Source organism: Aythya fuligula, chromosome Z, assembly GCF_009819795.1.
Source record: "Aythya fuligula isolate bAytFul2 chromosome Z, bAytFul2.pri, whole genome shotgun sequence".
Lineage (NCBI taxonomy): Eukaryota > Metazoa > Chordata > Aves > Anseriformes > Anatidae > Aythya > Aythya fuligula.
Genome location: NC_045593.1, coordinates 62,303,930 through 62,322,786, shown reverse-complemented (window position 1 = coordinate 62,322,786; position 18,857 = coordinate 62,303,930). Strand labels below are relative to the sequence as shown.

Here is an 18,857-nt window from a genome sequence, read left to right as displayed (position 1 = left end):
TTGTTTGTCTAAGGTATTTTGAGAGGTCTATTACGTTGGCATTTAAGAAACAGTGATATAGATAAGATACTGTAATGGGGTTAGTGTTTGGTCAATTTTTCTGGAGTTTGTTCTTTTAGAATAGCCATGCTGTATGATACAGAGATATATATTGGGAGAACAGTACTGTGAAGGTAGCTGAAGACACATGAGGTGGAACATACTTCAAGACTGTTATTTTTCTAAGTGTGGACAGAAGGCTTTCCTCCCAATCAAGCTAGCTATTTGTACAAAAGAACCGTGCAGCCAAAAAAAGTTTGTTTTTTAGAAGAAGGAAACAAAAGCTCCTATTGTCCTAAAAGGCAACAGTGGAGTCAGTCCAATGTGGTTCAATGAGGACTTCTCTCAGTAGAAGAGAGTTATTTTGTATTTCTGACTGGATTCTGCCTCTGTGATAGTTGCTGGTATGTTGTGGTTTCTCTGTTCTTCCCTCAGCTAGGTACTTGTTAAATAAGGACAGTGGTAACCAGGAAACTCAGCGGTGAGAAGGAGCTGGTGCTTTTGTAAAGGTTTACAAGTGCTGGCTGCTCTGAAAGCTGATGTGCCCCTCACAGGCTCTGCAGCACTGGTTTTCATGCAGGGAGCCCAGGGAGCTGCAAAGGCATCAGACTTTCTGCAGTAGGGTGGACTGACTGCATCACATAATCCCCATCTTCTAACACCCAGAGGTGGCTGGGCTATACTGCCAAACACAGCAAAGGATTAGGTCTGGAGCAACTGGCCCCTGGCTCTTTTTCTGGAAGTTGTTTCATTGCTTTGACGTGTTTTGGAGCATGAGCTCTTGTTGTTCCATCAAGTAATGAGCACTCTGAGGGGCTTAATAGGAAGCTACCTCATTTATGCAGCAGCATCTGAATTGCTGAAATCATTTCCTTTGTTTGGAAAAGCAGTAGCTTTGCTGATGTTAATACTTCCATTAGTGAAGATGTTGTAGTGTTGTGCTTTTTTTTAATTATTAATATATTTTTCATGATTTTGATGGCCTAGGAAAAGCAACCTTCATGGAAAAAAAGTCAGAAACCCTTAGATATCCTTGTTGTTTAACACTTCAACCTACTCCATTTTCTTATCACTACCAGTATCTTCCTTAAAGGTGGGAAATGTCTGCTCCTGTTACTATGAGCTGTCATCTTTCTTTTAATGTGATTTTTTGACCCTAGGCATTTTTAGGTCTCTGGAAGAATTTTTGTAGGAGTCTTTTTTTTTTTTTTTTCCTGACCATTTTCTCATTCACCACATTCGTTCATGGAAGTTTTGGGTTTCTTAGCCCAATAATTTTTCATTCAGTAATTCTGTCATTTTACCAAGCAGGTCACAACAAAAGTGTAGCTATTGCATCATTCTTGAAAACATAAAACAGTCGTATGGGCAGATTTATAGTGCTTCAGACAGTTTGCAGAGCTGGCTGTCTCGTCCTGAATAAAACAGAGGATTCATTCAGGCTCCCAAAACTTTACTTTCTGTTCTGTGTGTGAATTTGTTCCCATTCTATATTTCCTTCTTAGAATATTCCATTTCTTCCTAGCCCTTAGATTGTCATAAAGAATGAAAAGTGCCTCAGAGGAGCAAATGATGCACAAGACAGGACCCAGGCTGCTCCCATTCCCTGCCAGGCATTATTCTGAAAAGCTAAGTAGGGGAAGGAGTAAACTAAATCATTAAAAGCCGTAAAGGTCAGACAAATAAGGGCTTGGCTGAGTTCCTTGAGCAAAGGTGACTAATGCTTCTCATGACCCTCTGCAGTGTATGAGAAATCTGCAGAAGACTGACAGATTTAATATGGAGGAGGCCCACACCCTTCTGAAGATGCAATTGATGGCCTGACAAGATGCCTTAGGATACCTCAAGTGTCTGTGTTGAAGTAGAGGGGAGTGTAGAGACTTTGTATGTTAAAAGAGAGGTATGGGAAGTTGTGACGTGTCATGGAAAAATTCTTTCCCTGAGACTGTGGAGAAAGCTGATAAAGTAAAATTGAGTCACAGCTTAATTTGAGACATTATGTTTTAGTTTTAGCAAAACAAAACAAAAAAAACAAAAACCAAAAAGGCTCTGAGTTTGTACCACTGTATTAAGAACACAATGGTGCTGTTGCTTGTGCATGAAAAGGTACAGAATTTCCTTGTTACCAGTTTTACAGATTTCAGTCAATCTTGTTATCTTCAGTGAACATCCTCAGTGCCCAATCCAGAGCTGATGCATGTCATTAGTGGAGCTGCTTTATTGTTTTACTTAGCATCTGCTTTTGGAGAAGGTAGCAGTTTTGTAAGAAGTTACTAAAATTGCCAGTCAGATGGAAAGGAAACATCTGAACTGAAGAAAAATTACAGATCAGTATTGATGGCAAAGCATGGAAACTAAAATTATAGTGCTAACAGACACAAACTCTTCTTGATGATTAATACATCTTTTGTTTGTTGTTAATTCTCTACCAGAGTTTTGTGATTATACCAAGCTAAACAGAACAGTTCTAAGGTGTATACATCCGTACATCATACCTGTGTCATGTCACTTTGTCTTTAACTCAGAATGAAATATCCAGATTCCTAATCGAGTGCTCCTAAATTACAAATGCACCAGTCTTTTACTTTTAAGCCTCTTGCATGGAGGGGAGGTGCATGTCCATCCTACTTCTTCAAGGCTATGGTGGAGGTTTCTGTGCCAACACTGTGGAAAGAGCAGGAGCAACTAATGTTCAGTATTGGGCACAAAACTGGCCAAATTTTTCTTACTCATAGAAAGTGAGCCTTAGATGTTTCTTGTCCAAATGTTATTCTTTATTCTCTTTATATATACTTACACTATTAGTTTTCAAAACCTTGGTTTACAGTTTTTATTTTCCTGGGCATGGTTTAGGATTTATTAGCATTGTGTGTGCACAGTGCTGCTACATTGATTTGAAAGGGTTCCTTGCAATGTACATATTCATCTTGCTTTACCATCTAATCTAACAATTGTTTTAGAGGGCACAGTAACCACACAGGAGATTGCCAAGATTTTTCATAGTGCAGACCATACCAAGTTAGCTTATATTCTCCTCATACCTTTCTTCTCATTAGTGAAAGGGCAGGAAATTCCCTCCTGGTTGCAGTAGCATAGTATCCCTGTGGGAACAACAACAGCTAATTCCCCTCTCTCACATGGATGAGTAATGAATGTCCCCCATGTTGAACTTTCTTGTGACGTGCTGAAACCAGAAAAAATGGTAAGACACAAAAGTGTGATCCTTATACACCCTTAGCAAGTAAAGCATGCACCATATGTCTTGTGTATTATTTTATCTCACCTACTGCACTGGGTTCAGGTGGGTAGGCTGAGTAGATGTGCCAACAGATCGGCTAAGGGACTATCCTGTATTTTCTTTTTTCAGGATCCAGCAGCATGAACCAGATTGCAACAAATGGGGATAATGAAGCAACTACAAAAATCATTGCACCTTCCCCAGTGAAAAGGTAGGTAGACCAGCAGTTTCCTTCCAGCTTTTAAGAGTCTGTTTATTGCATTGGACAGAACAATACATTTAGTAATCATTAATCGCAGCTTTTCTTGCCCTTAAGATTTAGGACTCTCTGATCTTCTGCTGACAAAGCTACCAGAGATAATTCATTTCAGCAAGCCCCAATCTTCTGCTGCACTGGAGCTGAGGTTCCAGGTGATGTGGAGATTGGAAACCCAGAAATCAGGGCATGTTAATGGGAAGACAGTCTCCATTTTAAACCTGAAAAAACAGATTGTGGCACAAGGGGCACTGGTCAGGATAGGCATGAAGTCCTTCATGTCTCTTCCCTACTCCCTCATCTTGGGTACAGAGGAAGCTCTGCTTGGGATGTGTGGGCAGGGAAGAGCTGGGAATGGCCTCTTCCAGCAGCGCTCTTCACCCTGCTGTCTATTATTCGTTGCACCGGTAAATCCAGGACTACAAAACTAGTAGATGTTTGTGCTTGGTTCTCAGCAGTAAAGAGCTTGCTGGGGCTCCTCTGGACTTGTATGGTCTGCTGTGTTTAATTACCAGTGCTGAAGCACACATCTCTAGTTATTAGGCATATTTGAGAGAATGAGGTGAGGCTCAGATTCAGGAAGGGGTTTATGTTCCCACCCTTACTTTTAGGGATGGACAAATCAAAAAAGGGTGATTCGACGAAACAGTGAGTCAAAAACTCAGCACCTAACATTTTTTGCTTAGTTGCCTAGATGTCTGTCTCTGCATGCCCAGTATCTCTGACAGCTTTTTTTTTTTTTTTTTTTCTTTGAGCTGAGAAACTCTGACTGTATTACACTGTTGAAGCTGAGGTCTTTACATGCTAAGTATCTCCACTGGCTTCTGAAGGAGGGTCAAAAGATTTACTGCAAATACGTGGGGGATGGTGTTTCCTGTTGCCTAATAATCTAAACTGTTGCCCCAGAAGAGAAGAGCTGAGTTTAATTGCTCCCTCAGTTTGAGGGAATCTGAATCCAATGTTCTTGTCCCTGTGAAATAATACTACTTAACTCCATCCAGCTGAAGCAGGATGTGTTAGTAGAGAGAAAAGTACAAAGGAAGAAGGTCATCTTTGCATTGTGGTATGAGAGCAAGTATTGAGAATCAGGGGCTCTTAACTACAGTTTGTGTTCCCAATGCTATATATATATATATATATATATATTTTTTTTTTTTTTCCCTCAGGGAATCGTTAAAACAAAAGGGATAGGCAAGTTGCAGAGCAGGGACTCTGACCATTGCAGCTTCAAAGGGTCTGGGTTTAGTTTCTTAACTTGGCACTGTAAAAGCAATTCTTGGGCAGTTTCTCACTGACTCATGTTTTTAAACAGTGTTAGTCATGTCTAAACAACCACAACAACAAAAATTGGAAGATATTTTTCTTGCATGCTTTCTATTTAGAAATTGATTTATTTTTCTCCATGTCTGTGTCTGCACATGCAAAACACCTTTCAGGGCCACCAAGCTTAGTTTGCCTGTCAGGCAACACATATCCTGTATGACGCATTTACAGTTTGGTTGTTTTCTTCATCCTGTATGATTCTTGCATTACTTCTCAGTCGTGTTTACAAAGCACTATCCAGTAGCTCTTAAGAGATGAGTTTTCACAGTTTAACATCTCATTCACTGCTGAGATACACAGTTGGTCAATTCTGTGTAAATGGTGTAAATTCAAGGTAAACCATAAATCAAAAATACGACAGTCTCCCATGAAAATCAGATACTAAAATTTTCTAAAACTTTGAGTGAACTCAGTCACTTTTTCAGCTGCGTTCCTGATGATAATACCAGTATCTGAAGAGCTGCTATGGTCTAGTTCTGACTCTAAAGTCTGCTCTGAATGAGTAATGACATAGGAAACTAATGCAGTGAATTCAACTACCACGATTATTTCTCCTTCTCTTTTATAAGATTTGAAAGCACAATTCAAATTTCTTTAAAATGAACTTCAGTCTGAGAATTGTTCTGTAGTTTATGATGTACTGCAAACAGCAACTGTTTTTGCACAGGACAGAAACATGTTTGCCTGAGTTACTTGCTTACTGTGTAATAAGCATGTGTTTTTTAGCCTGGGAGTAGACTGTGCTAATAAGAATCACTGATTAATGGATGCGGTATTAAGAAAACATTTTACCTGTTAAAGTGTAATTTATTTTCTTTTCCTGCTGACTTACTGTAGCTTTGCATTTGGTTCACTACATGAGAATTAAATGCTTAACTCAGTGACCTGTAGTAACCAAAGTCTGAGGTTAAAAGTGGATTAGTGAGTTAAGTAGCCACGATTCCTTCATAGAGCAGTGTCTGTCACCACCTGCTCTGGACAAAGAACTCTGGCTTATGTGCCCCTCTGTAAAGCCTTTTTTGCTGCTCAAGTTGCACTTTGGAAAGATCTGTGGTATTAATGCTTGTAGTGGGTTGCTGTCAATAATACTACTTGAAGAGCTTAGTGGAAACCAATATGGCTTAGTTTTATATCAGGTGAACTGCTTGTTCAGGCTGAAAGTGAACTCTAGAGATGATGCTGCAGGAAAAGCACAACTGCTCACTGGGGAGAAGGTGCATATAAAAACACGCTATGTCTGTAAGCCACCTTCCAACACTTGTAGTGGCAGTGAGCCATCCTGTCTGGGACCATTAAGGGGCTGGAATTTGTAAAACGTGACTATGAGAAAGCAAGGAAGAAACAGAGAGAGAGCACACAGCTGGTTACAAATACTGACACCTATTTTGTAAGCTGCCTTGACTCTCCTGGTACTTCACCTTGCAGCAGTCAGTGAAGCCAGCTCTTTCATGTTGTCAGCTTTATGCTCAGTGTCTAGCAAAGAGACAGCATAAGGAGTTACTGAGGGAGGGATGAGAAGAGTATGCTGTTCCTCGAACCTGTGGACGGTCATGTTTTGAATAGTTATCACCCATGCCTTTGTTACTCTGATCTTAAAAATGATGCAGAAGCATGATAAGGATAATCAGAGATATGTGTTAACTTATCTACTGAGAGAGATTAAATGGACCATGATGCTTTCATGGGGATAAGAGATGAGCCAGGTAGTAGATGTATGAAAAAATAACAAAGTGGAGTTTGTGATTAAGGAACAATCATTCACAGGGTATTTTTTTTTGTCTTTCCATAAATACGGAACTGTGAGGAATACAGGATGCATTTTTTGAAATGGGTGAAGATTTGAGACATAATAAAATACTTGTGCAACAGTTGGAGTTGCATAAAGCAGTGTGCTGCTACCAGGCATGATTCATGCCAAAAATACAAAAATATTCAAAAGGTGCTTAAGTAAATCCATGGAAGAAAGTTCCATCAAGAACTATGTAAAATACAAAGCAGATAAAACTTATGGTTCAATTATCTGCATGTTGTGGAAGACTGGGAGGGCATGTTGTATCTTTGCCCTGTTGTTAGACTTTTTGCCTAAGTGTCTGTTCTAATTTATTTTGAGATGAGATTGACCTTTTTCTGACTCAGTGCAGCCGTAATTACGGGATTGTAGAGCTGATTTTCAAGTCCTTCATTTTTTTTCTTCTTCCAATCTGTCTTTCTAGGAGAGATTCTTTAATATAGCAGTTGTTTGCCTTCTTTCATATGTCAGGCAAATAGCTGTTTGTCAGGGTGGGTCTCTATACCGGCTGTATGCCTCCAAGATGAATTTCTGAGAGAGGAGAGAAGATGTGACCTATACACTATGGGTTTTTAAAAATATATCTGTACTTTTATTTAGCTTTAAAAAGATGAAAAATGAAAACAGTCCAGAAACCCAAAGAAGTAAAACAAGCGCACCATGGGAGGAAAACGGCCTGCAGAGGTAAGGCAAGACATGATATCTTAGGTTTTGTGCAATGGTAAATGTCATGCCCTTGTAATAGGGTAAGGGATATTGGTATAATATATGAATGCATTAGCAGGGTCACAGGAAGTCTGTATTGCAAGTAAGAAGATAGGTCCTGACGTACATATATAATCAGTTAAAAACTAGGCAAGTACGAGTGTATGAGTAGGAGGAAGTGGTTGGTGGACAGGTGTCGTCAGTGGCTTTCCACAGAGATCTGTTCATGGACCTCTGTTTTAGAGTACATTTGTCAAAGACCTGGAAGAAGGGGTGAGAAGGTTTGTTGATGGGACAGAATTGTTTGGGATAGCGAGATTGAAAGTTGTCTGTGAAGAATGGCAGGAAGACCGTTAGAGTCTGCTTCATGATCCACTAAATGGTGGATGACATTGAGTTAGTAATTGTAAAGCAAGCTTAATGGGAGTCAAAAATAATCCTAGATTTCCAATTAAAATGAGGTGCTGCGGATTTTTGAGGGATAGCCTCATGAAAACACAACTCAGTAGCAGTCAGAAAAACAATTAGCAATTATTAGGAAAGACACAGTGAAGAATACAAGAGAACAGCATTCTGACATCAGAGAAATTTGTGGATTACGTATTTTCTGCATGAATTGTTAGTGGAGCTCTATGTCCTTATCATCAGGAAGAGAAGACTTTGAAAGGGGCAGCAAGGGTAATCAAATGTATGAATGGCTATACATGAAACCTGTACTAGGAGCAACTACATACACCAGAATTACTCAGCCTGGAAAAGAGATCATTTCAGGGGTTGTGCTAGAGATCTAGAAAATCATGAGTAGTACAGAGGAAGGGGATAGAGATTGGGATTGTATTTTTCCAGTGTAAGATCTTAGGATCTTTAGGTGAAGCTGGCTGAAGGTGATTTAAATGCACCAAGAGAAGGAAGACAGTAATCACTTCCTGTGAGTAGGAGACCTGTGGTGCTCCTTTGCAAGAAATGGCAAAAGTTAACAGGTTCCTGGGAGAGCTGAAGACAGAGGTATAACGTCTGGCTCAGTCAGTACCCTAAACTGGGAATAGTGCAGTACTGAGAGAGCACCAGGGATCTGCCTTACGTATTAAACTTCTTGCTTTGTGTAAGTGATTGCTTACGGCCACAGTTGGAAACAGGCCACTGAACTAGGTTTTACATTGGTGTAATCCTGTACAGTCCTGTTTTCATGTGATGTTCAGATCTATACATGGTGCATCTTTTGGGGCCTCTGGTCCTACTGCAAACACTGAGTTTTCAGAGTAAGGACAAAGCAGTGTGCAAATATTTTGTTGCTAGGATAGATGTTTGTGGTGTTTAAAGAAGAACTAATGTCAGCTTGTCACAGTATAGCTTCATAGTTTAAATTGTTCCCAAGATAGAAGGAGCTTTGACTCCTAAGAGACAAAGAATGATAGGACTGAGTTTTTACAAGTCCATCTGTTGTAAAGAACTACGCAGTTTTAGACACGTAAGCAGGCTGCACGTATTGCATATTGCACAAAGATTTTTGCAGCTGCTAGTAATAATTTTCCACTTTGAAATTCATTCTTATTGAGATGAATTGTCAACTTTTTAACTGTACAGAGCAGCATTGTAATCAGCAGTATGCAGAAGGAGGGTTTTAGGAAAGCAGGAAGAAATACCTTTAGCTGGGATTTTTTGAGAATACCATATTTATCAGATAGCTGTCCTGAAAAAGAGCTAAGTATCATCTTAATCATGAGTAAAAATGTATTGCTGAGTTTAGCATAGCTGTTCAAAAAGTTCTGGAACTGCTACTGCATCAATGGACCACCTTATAGTAGCATAAACCATCGCAAACTCTGTTACGCTGTGGGAAGTGTTTCTTACATTTCTGTAGAAAGGCACAACAGAATAATCCATACAGGAATTTGAGAACCACAGTGCAGCCTACTTCTAACATTATAACAGCCTTGGGTCCCATCCAGGCTACTTCAGGCAACATGAAGCTTGAGACACCTCCAAAACAGTGGCAGAAGCTTGTGTGGATGAACAGCAGAAAGCTGGAGCTAAAATTCACACTCCAGACTGCTAGCTCTGTAGTGAAGATGTATTCTGGGATATGGAAATTGTTTTAGGACTTACACCCATAGAAAAGAATACAGGTGCATTTGAATGCCTAGCTCTGGGTTGTATAAGTCATCCTAAAGCAGTAAAATTTTATTATGCTAAAAGAACATATATATGCTTGGTTCCACATTTTGTAAGCTTAGAGCTGTTACCTTCGCAATGCTCTGTAGTCCTTGTTCTCTGTTTTCAGTGTTCAGTGTAAAATACTTATTCCTGGAAAGCAGTACTATCTGTATTTACATAGCATGCACAAATGCGCGCACACACACTGTCTTGCACATACATATATAGCTGAATGCAGGTATGTGAGCATGAGCCTTCTCGTTATTTTTGTAGACAGAATCTGGGATAGCTGTCTTAACTCTCCTGGAAGTTTAGAAGTCAATTGTTTGCTTTTCATTTTTAACTCTAGTGGGCTGTACAATTCCCCCAGTGACCGCAATAAATCACCAAAGTTTCCTTACTCTCGGCGACGGAACCCATCAGGTGGCAGCGAGAATGAGTCTGGGCAGCCAGTCAGGAGGAGGTAAGAGCCCTGAGGCTGCTCACTGTTAGTTTAGATCACAGAAAGCTTGTGTTCTTGCACACTCCATGTTCAGTAAAGGCTCCTGGGTCCTGGGAAAAGGGGTACTCTAGGGGCCCATCATTACTGCAAAAGAAAACTGAGCAATAATATAGGATTTGCTTTTGAAAAGGAATCTTTCATCAAGATTTTTGCTTGCCTGCTGTTCTGCATACCAGGAAAATGATGTTGAAAATACAAGAAATTACTCAATTTGCACTTGCATGATCCTTTCAGTTTCTGTAGCAATTTTTCCCTTTCTCTTTGTAAAGAAAGGGATTGATGGATCTTGCTTGCCCAACAATAAGCTTCTGTTACAGAGCAGTATTTTAGGTATATTTCTTTTCTATAAATGCAACAAAGATTAAATGAATGAGCCATTAAGCTGGTTTTAACAGTCCCATATGTGAATTAGAATCATAGAATTGCAGAATCACAGAGTTGTTTGGGTTGGAAGGGACCTTAAAGATCATCTATTTCCAACCCCCTGACATGGGAGGGGATACCAAATTACTTTACATTAGAGAGCATACAAGTAGAAATGTAACTATGAGTTGCTTAATGTGTTTTAATGGGTGTGTGCTGAACAGAGTAACTTAGAAAAGTGAAATAAAATGGATGGAGATATTGTGCTTTCTGTCCTGGAGTCTGTCCAAAACATGAATCAATGACAGCTCACATTATGAAGTGATAGTTTTGACAGACTACATGTTACCTGTGTGATTGGTCCTGCTGAGAGGCTGCTTTCATCACCTAAGCTAGCTAAGGTACCCTGGTCAGCTGCAGAGTATAGACAAGCATAGCTATGGTGTTGTATTCACAGTCATCCAGGATTGTCTTACGAGCCAGCACCCTGGAGCTACATTTCTTTCTGACATCTCTGATGCAATTCACTGTTTGACTTTCAAAGCCAGGGTTTGCACAAGGGTCTTTGAAGACACAGCTGTATCTTTAAGGAAATCTTCTAGATAGATGAGGAGCTTTTATATCTGCCAGGTTTCTGAGCTGCTCCAAACTTTTTATCTGCCAGTTGCTGTCTAGAAGAACAGTGAAGAAACTCACCCATCGTGTATGCTTAGTGAGCTTGTGCCTGAGTTAAAGTAAATCAGTGTAGCTCTCTTTAAGTCAACAGAGCTATGTTGATTTTCTCAGCCCCTGTAAGTGTTGACAGCAGTGTGTTTCCTGAGATGGATTTTCTGATTCATTCATAGCTTAGTTGTTAGGAGGACTTGTTGGGTTCTGTAAAAACAAAGTAATAGTGATGTGCAGAACCATCTTGAGTTTATCATCTGGGATTTCAAGTTGGTTTATCTAATAAGTAGACAGGCGGTCATGCCAATAACAAGTTTTCTCTTGGGCTACCACTCCACCAAAATGTTTTTAAAAGTCTTATCTCATATGTGAGACTGTCAAGACTGACAATAGTGGGTAGATTCTAACCTAATTATGTCTTCCTGAATCTTGGTTTTATTCATGCACTTTCCTTTTTCATCTGTTAAATAACAATAGCTGTGTTGTTTATGCTCTCTTGACTGGAATTAAGAGGAAAACAGCAGGATTTGCTATGCTGGAAACAGTAGGAAACTCTAAAGGCCAGTTTACCGTGCTCAACCTTGCAAGTCAGGCTTTTGTAATGGGAGCTTGAATGGGATCATACCTTTTAAACTTACTGTAGAGTTGCCCTGAAAAGTTTAAAACAAGCACATCCTATGCCATACTAAAGATGGGAACTTTTGTGTATTCATGTTAAGTGACCCAGTGGTTTTTCACTGAAACTTCCTTAATATTACAGGAAAACCCAAAACTGTGGTGAAGATTCAGAGTTAAAGCAAAGGAGAAGGTAAATATATAAACTATAGCAGTTATGAAATGATAGCAAATTACTAATCATATTTTAGTTCTCTGTAAAGCCTCCCTTCCTTCATTGTCCTCTGTCCTCTTGAACGTTTAAAATGCTTATTGTGTTCCATTCATTTACATTTTTCTTTCCAATGCTCTGTAACATAACTTAATCACAGCACAGATCCCTACAAGCTACCTTGCACATTATTACTTCTTACCATAATAGAAATAGTTTGTGGAACTTTAGTAAAGGCTTGTCTGCAGCTTGAAAGTCAATTCCAGAAATCTGAACTCTTGGATTTTGCATCTGCAGTTTTTGTTTTGAGTTCTCTAGCCTCCCAGTCCACTTAATTCATCTGTTTTGAAAGCATGTGTATTGTCATTTGAGATTAATTGCCCTGCAAAAAGTGGGTACAGAGGCATATCCCTTCCGCTTAAACTTCATAGTCTTCTCAGTGTGTCTTACACATTTTTGCTGAATTTCTTTGTTAAGCTTCACTTCTTTTTCTGTGCAATTGTGTCTGGATGTCACACTTCCAATTAGAATGCTGGTGCAAATTCATACCTGCCCTTCTACAACTTCAGCTTTGGTCAGATATTTTGCATCTGAAGTTCTCCAGTACCATATCTGCCTGCTTTGATTCTGTGCTGTGCTTCTCCTTGCTCCTACGTTCCTGTCCTGGCTGTTGGAGAAGGGACCCAGTGCAGTTCATTTTGATGTCTGAGTCTCTTGAAGACTGCGAAAGAGAGGAGGCACTCCCAGGATCTGATTCACCACTCCAGCATGGGAAAGGAGCTCTGGCAGAGACACAAACATCTCAGGGACAATCACAGGAAGTCAGGGAAAGAGCTCATGTACTTCGCACCTGAGATAACAGATTATTTTTTGAAAGGATGTAACCATTTCAGTTTGTCAGTGATACACCCATGGTGGAGGTCCAGAACATAAAGCAGAAAGTATTTAGTTGGCATCTCAGGTGGGAACCCCAGTACTCAGAAGGGACCTCTTCCTGAAGGCTGTACACGACAAATGTACAAATTTGTTATTGTACATGTATATAGGAATAGACTCTCAACTTTCTCACGGTTTGACTACCCTCCTCACATTTTAATCAGAAAAAAAGACTGCAACGGAACATGAGCCCTCTCTGTCAATTGTTTCTCTGAAATAACAATCCTACCCCTAAGTCCCCTGCTGGGCTGTGTATGTTCTGCCTCTCTTGCATAACTGATTATTCCTTCTTTCTTGATCTACGTGTCAGACCATGTATGTATGCCACCCTAAAAATATCAAATATGTTATTTGACCATGAGAAAAATCTTGAAACTTCCTTTGTAATTGTTAAAGATCAAGAGTATCTTGTGTTCCTGCACCTGACTTAGTAAATCATCATTAAAAAAAAGTATTTTATTCACTTCAGTAAAAGCTGATATGCAGTGAAAGATAGTGTTCTGACAGCTAGCATGAACAAGGTGCAACTCAGCTGGCAGCTCAGCAGTCCTCCTGTCTCTCTGTAAGTGCTTTCTTGACAGGGACACAAGGTAATTTGATGTGTAGTACCCAAAAGGTGGATCAGATTTTCATTCCTGAAAAGCTAGAGAAATATTTATCTTGATTTTGAACAAATAGGGTGTTTTAAAACTTAAAATTCTCCTGCTACGCTTTTTTTTTTTCTTTTTTTTTTTTTTTTTTTTTTTTTGAACTTTTTAGGATAAATTGTTTAAATCAGAGCGGGGAAATACTTGAAATGTGGTAGAACGGTGTTGCCCTGATGGAACACCGTTTTTTTTTTTTTTTTTTTTTTTTTTTAAAGTATTGCTCTCATGTTGATGTTGAGAGTCAAGATTAGATGCTATATGATATCTGATAAAATTTGGGGTTATTTGGAGGGGAACAAAAGAGATACATAAGGTCTGCTGCAGTTCTAGTGCATGTGTTGCTCTCTGAAGTGTCTGAATGTGCTTGAGCTGGTATCTTTTGGATACTGTCTTTTAATCTTTCCTTCCTTCAGGGTAACGTTTTTCTGCATTAATATTGGTAAACTTTTCCTTTTAATATCACAGAGAAACGTGTCTTTCTTGAGAGGCTGAGAGCAACAGGACACTAAACAATGGTCCAAAGGTTTTGATGAGAGTGCCAGTTTTAGGACCAAGCCCAGTGGTATCGTAATAGAGTCCTAGTTTCTAGGACCAAGGCCCTGACAGCTGGTTTGTCTGCTCCAAAATCTTGATCAGTGGTAATCAGCGATGTAAAAGTTTCAGGTAGCAGGCGCCGAGCACTTCTCAGTCCTGAGAGGAGCTTGCCTGTAGGAAGGTGCATCCCCATTTTCTTCTTGAAGCTCAGCTCTCAGTCTTACCTGTCTACTTTTGTTTCAGCCTGTTCCACCAGTCTTTTTCAGTAGTAAATAATCAGAGCCATAAATGTCACCTTACCATTTGAAGCTCCACAGTCAGCGGTAATACAGAAGTAACTGCTATAGTTCTTTTTTCCTCACATGATGCACCACCTTTGTAGCTGTGCCTGGGGTCATCTCAAAACTGTGCCGATACCAACACCAGCCACTCTGTGCACTTCAGCCTTTCAGTATCTGTAAAGATCTGCAAGAAACTCATTGTTAGTGGTGTTTCACCCAGACCACCAAACACTCAGAAAATGATTTGAGCTTATTAGAAGTTAGATGTGAATAGAAAAAGACAGATCCTGTGAACATTTTGTTTGCCTGCAAAATCAGAATGGCTGTGTAAATTTCTGTCAGGAGTCTCACAATAGGGAATAAGAAATGGACCATTATACATACAGTTCAAAGGCAAAACATTCTATACCTCAAAGAAACATTTTACTGTGGCATATACCCAAAGAATACTGAGAGATAAAATAATTCTTAAAAATACAGTGCAATGATTTGAAAGGAAAGGAACACTCACCTGTCACTGCACTCTGGGTGCACTATCTTTGAAGCAGTTATTTCTGATCAATTAATAAGAAAAAGATACTATGACTCTCAGGTGTAGACAAGCCCTGTAGGCTCCTGTAATTCTAATTTTCCTAATAATCTTTTCAGTGTTGTCCATTCCTTGTTGAGAACGTTGTGCTTCTGACATGTCAGTAGATAAATTGATCTTTAAATCTTGCTTTTCTCCTCTCCAGATCGCGATCTCGTTGTAACACCAGTAGTGGCAGTGAATCAGAAAATTCCAACAGAGAACATCGGAAGAAGAGAAACAGGTGACCATTGTATAATTTAGAGAGAGAAACATTTAACACAAACAAATGGAAAATGGACTTTCCTGAGATAACCCCAATAAAAAAATAATCCTTTACACATATACTGTTCTCCTGAGGCAGCTTAAGGTTCTTGCTCAAATAAAAAGAAAGAGAGTTGCCAAATCACATATACACTATAAGTATATGTAACAAATCTACATTCTCCTGATGCTTGGCAAGTTCTCATTAATGAACAGCAAAATCAAATACTGGACGTATTTATAAAAGGCTTGCAATATTAATGCACATAAAGTGGATAATGGCAATGATACGATTTTCACAGTATGTACGTTAACACCTGAAAAATTTCAAATGCAGATTTTTAGCAGAAAATATGCTTTTGAGGCAAATCGACAAAATAGTTTTTAATGGATCAGAAACTTTGTGTTGTTTTTAAATGCATACATTTAATTGTGTAAATATTTTTATTTTCTAAAATGCAAAGTGTGGGCCTGAACTCAAAATGTGTACAGTGCCATTAACAGCAGTTTATATTAAGTGATGCTAGCAAGTTTTGTTTTTTATGTTCTGTTTTTCTTGTTGCTGGTAAGAAGTTGGTATAACAAGTGATTTATTTTAGGAAAAATATCTTTTTTAAAGAGCCATATTTATGTTGCACTTGTGATAACAGCTTCGGAGTGTTACTCAGATAAGCGAAAACTTATTTTAAAAATACACATATAACTTCTTCATAATGCATAAGAGAACTCTAACTGGACAAAAGAGGAATCATTTAATAGGCAAGTTTTCTAAATAGCTGTCTGCATGGGCTGCTATAGTTCCCCACTGTTTCACCTGCAATACTATGAATGATAAATTATTTTCAGATGTTTCAGATATTTCAGATGATCAGAAGCTCTTAGAAATAATTACGTGCTAGATATGTTGAAACAGTCCTTCAGAAATACGTATTTTAAGCATAACTTCCAATAGTTACAGGGGTTCTGTAAAATCAAAGACATTGGAATGGACTGATATAAAGAATAGCTGAGCCTTGAGATTTCTTTGGCTTAAATCAGAGCATTGACACTCAGCTAACAGTAAACTAGTGTGTATGGAAGTTTTGTTTTCCAGCTGAGCTTTGAGGTTTGAATGAAATGCTGAGCATATTTTCAGTGATCGGTAGGTAAATAGTATTTTGCATTCATTTCTCATAGAACACACTTGTCAGCTTTTTTCTCCTGTGAAACTTCTTGCTCTAGGAGTTTCACAAGCAAGTAAAGGAAATTAGAGACTGACCACAAAAATGTTTTTAAGAGCTTTCTGCATTATAAAGATTGAATTATTGGAAGGATTTAGTAGTGCTTATTGTTTTCTGAAGAATAAATGGGCCTTTACCAACCTTTCGTCTGTTTGTGAAAAAAAATCTTACAATTAAAGAGAATAATCATTTGTGTAGATGGACATGTATTTTTATTTTATTTTATTTTATTTTATTTTATTTTATTTTATTTTATTTTATTTTATTTTATTTTATTTTATTTTATTTTATTTTATTTACAATCTCAGAAATGTAAGATACATTTAAAATATTAATGCTGTATCACATCTTGCTCTTTGGTGGTCACTTGAAATCCAATCAGATCAAAAGTCATCAGTGCTAAAGTCAACAAGCACTTAAATAAGCGGAAGTTCTGATACTTGTTTCCTGTCAGCAGGTACAGGAAAACCACCGGTATAATGAATTCCTGCATTTTGTTAGCAGCCAAAGCAGGAATATAATAAGCTGAAAGGGCACAGACACTGAATGACTTTCCGGTCAGCAGTGGTGAGCCAGCCCTAACAAGATTAAATGGGACAATACAGTGAGGCTCCCAAGTACTGTTACTCAATTTTATCTCTTGCATGGATTAATACTAATTTATTTCCAATTATCATAACTGGCTTCCTGGCAAAAGCTAACACAAAATTTTAGAGTTGTATTGGAATAAAATGACTGAATACTCGTGTTATCCAAAAGAATCTGATTCTGATCGTAGAAGAGTAGAATATATTGTTCACATGGGAAGAGATCACTGAACTTTTTATCGGATGAAAACAAATTTTCACAGAAAAATGGAACTGCAGGTGAGACCTATTAAAGGTAAAACAGTAGAAAAAGATTAGGGGGAAATTTGTTACTCAATCTCAATCAGTCTTTGAGGTTTCACTCCAGCATATGAATGTTTTATGCTAAGGAAGTATTTACATTATGATGAAGAACCTATGATGAGTGTATTTTTGTCACAGAAGAAATACGTCTTTTTCAAATGCTATGGTCACAATTTATTTTGTGGATATAAATATGTTATACTAGTAAACAAGATGTACTGAAGTATAGTATTCTGCTTGACTAAACTTAGAAGATCTGTTACATTAAGATCACAGAATCACAGAAGGGCTGAGGCTGGCAGGGACCTCCAGAGGTTATCTGGTTTGACCCCCTTGCTCAAGCAGACACCTAGAGCAGGTTGCAATGACTGGAGCACCTCTCCTATGAATACAGGCTGACAGAGTTGGGGCTGTTCAGCCTGGAAAAGAGAAGGCTCTGGGGAGACTTTAAAATGGCCTTCCAATACTTAAAGGGGGCCTACAGGAAAGGTGGGAATGGATTATCAGACCAGATAGTGTCTCTGCATTCCTCCCAGATTACCTGTCCCTGCTTCCAATCTCTATGCTTCCTTTTTGTATGTGAGTTTTCGGCAGGAGCTCCTTGTTCATTCACACAGACCTGGCATTTTTCCTGACTTCCTATTCACTGGAATGGGCTTCTCTTGAACTTGGATGAGGTGATCATTGAAGACAAATCAGCTTCCTTGGGCCCTTTTTCCTTCCAGGGCCTTATCCTACAGTACTCTTCCAACCAGATCTTTGAAGCAAAGATCTGCTCTCTTGAGAGCAAAGTCTGCTCTCTTGAATTATGCTATTGTGATCTTGCTTTTTGCCCTCCTCCCAACATCAAGATCCTGAATGCCACCATCTCATGGTCACTGCAGCCAAGACTGCCTTTCACCTTCACATTGCCAACAAGCCAGTCATTATTGTACACTGACCATAAATGATAATTATATGCTGAAATAATTTGAATGTAATTTCAGGAGTCAAGTTGCTTGGCTTAAGAACTAAGGGAATTTATCATTGGGTAAACATAGCTTGTTTTCATATTACCTTGAAAAGGGGAAAAAACATCTCCACATCAATAGATGAGTGACAATAGTCTTCTAGCTTTCCATTTTACCATCACATACAGTCTTTCTGCAGACAATGCCCAGTTTGTCACTGTGATAGCCATTGATCTTAAGTCAATTTATTTCACATGCCAGTGAGAACAATTTTGTTTTTGTAAGGCATGGATCAATTTGTTACTATGTGGGAGCAAAATGTGAAAAAATAAATGGGAACTTGTAATGGAATTGGAGTACAAGGGCAATGTTTTTCTATCAAAAGAACTTTGAAATAGAAAATTAGATTTTGAGTTAAATTTCTTTACAGTTTTATATGGGTTGTCAATTCTGTTGTTAGAGTGTTAAAGATTCTGCCCCTCAATAATTATGATTTGATCATTTAATCTAAATAATGTATTCTATGTAGATGCTGTGTTACCTTGGTCATCCTTTGTATAGTTAAACGTAAGCATAGTACCTTTTTTTGCAGCTGCAAAACTAAAACCTTATTGCCTTGTATCTCCATCTAACAGAGTTCTGTGATACAGTGGTACTTTTTAAGCAACAGCCGTATGTGTGAAGTAGTTGATACTGTTTATACCAT

General features: G+C 38.6%; 1 protein-coding gene across 1 annotated transcript in view; it reads left to right on the top strand.

Annotated features, from left to right (window-relative positions):
- EPB41L4A (erythrocyte membrane protein band 4.1 like 4A) overlaps nucleotides 1–18,857 on the top strand; it is a 127,819-nt gene that overhangs the window by 95,366 nt on the left and 13,596 nt on the right. Inside the window, exons 13-17 of the mRNA XM_032206190.1 lie at nucleotides 3,407–3,488; nucleotides 7,246–7,329; nucleotides 9,854–9,967; nucleotides 11,796–11,843; nucleotides 14,994–15,071. Coding sequence (XP_032062081.1) covers nucleotides 3,407–3,488; nucleotides 7,246–7,329; nucleotides 9,854–9,967; nucleotides 11,796–11,843; nucleotides 14,994–15,071 — 406 coding nt within the window. The remainder of the gene's footprint in view (nucleotides 1–3,406; nucleotides 3,489–7,245; nucleotides 7,330–9,853; nucleotides 9,968–11,795; nucleotides 11,844–14,993; nucleotides 15,072–18,857) is intronic.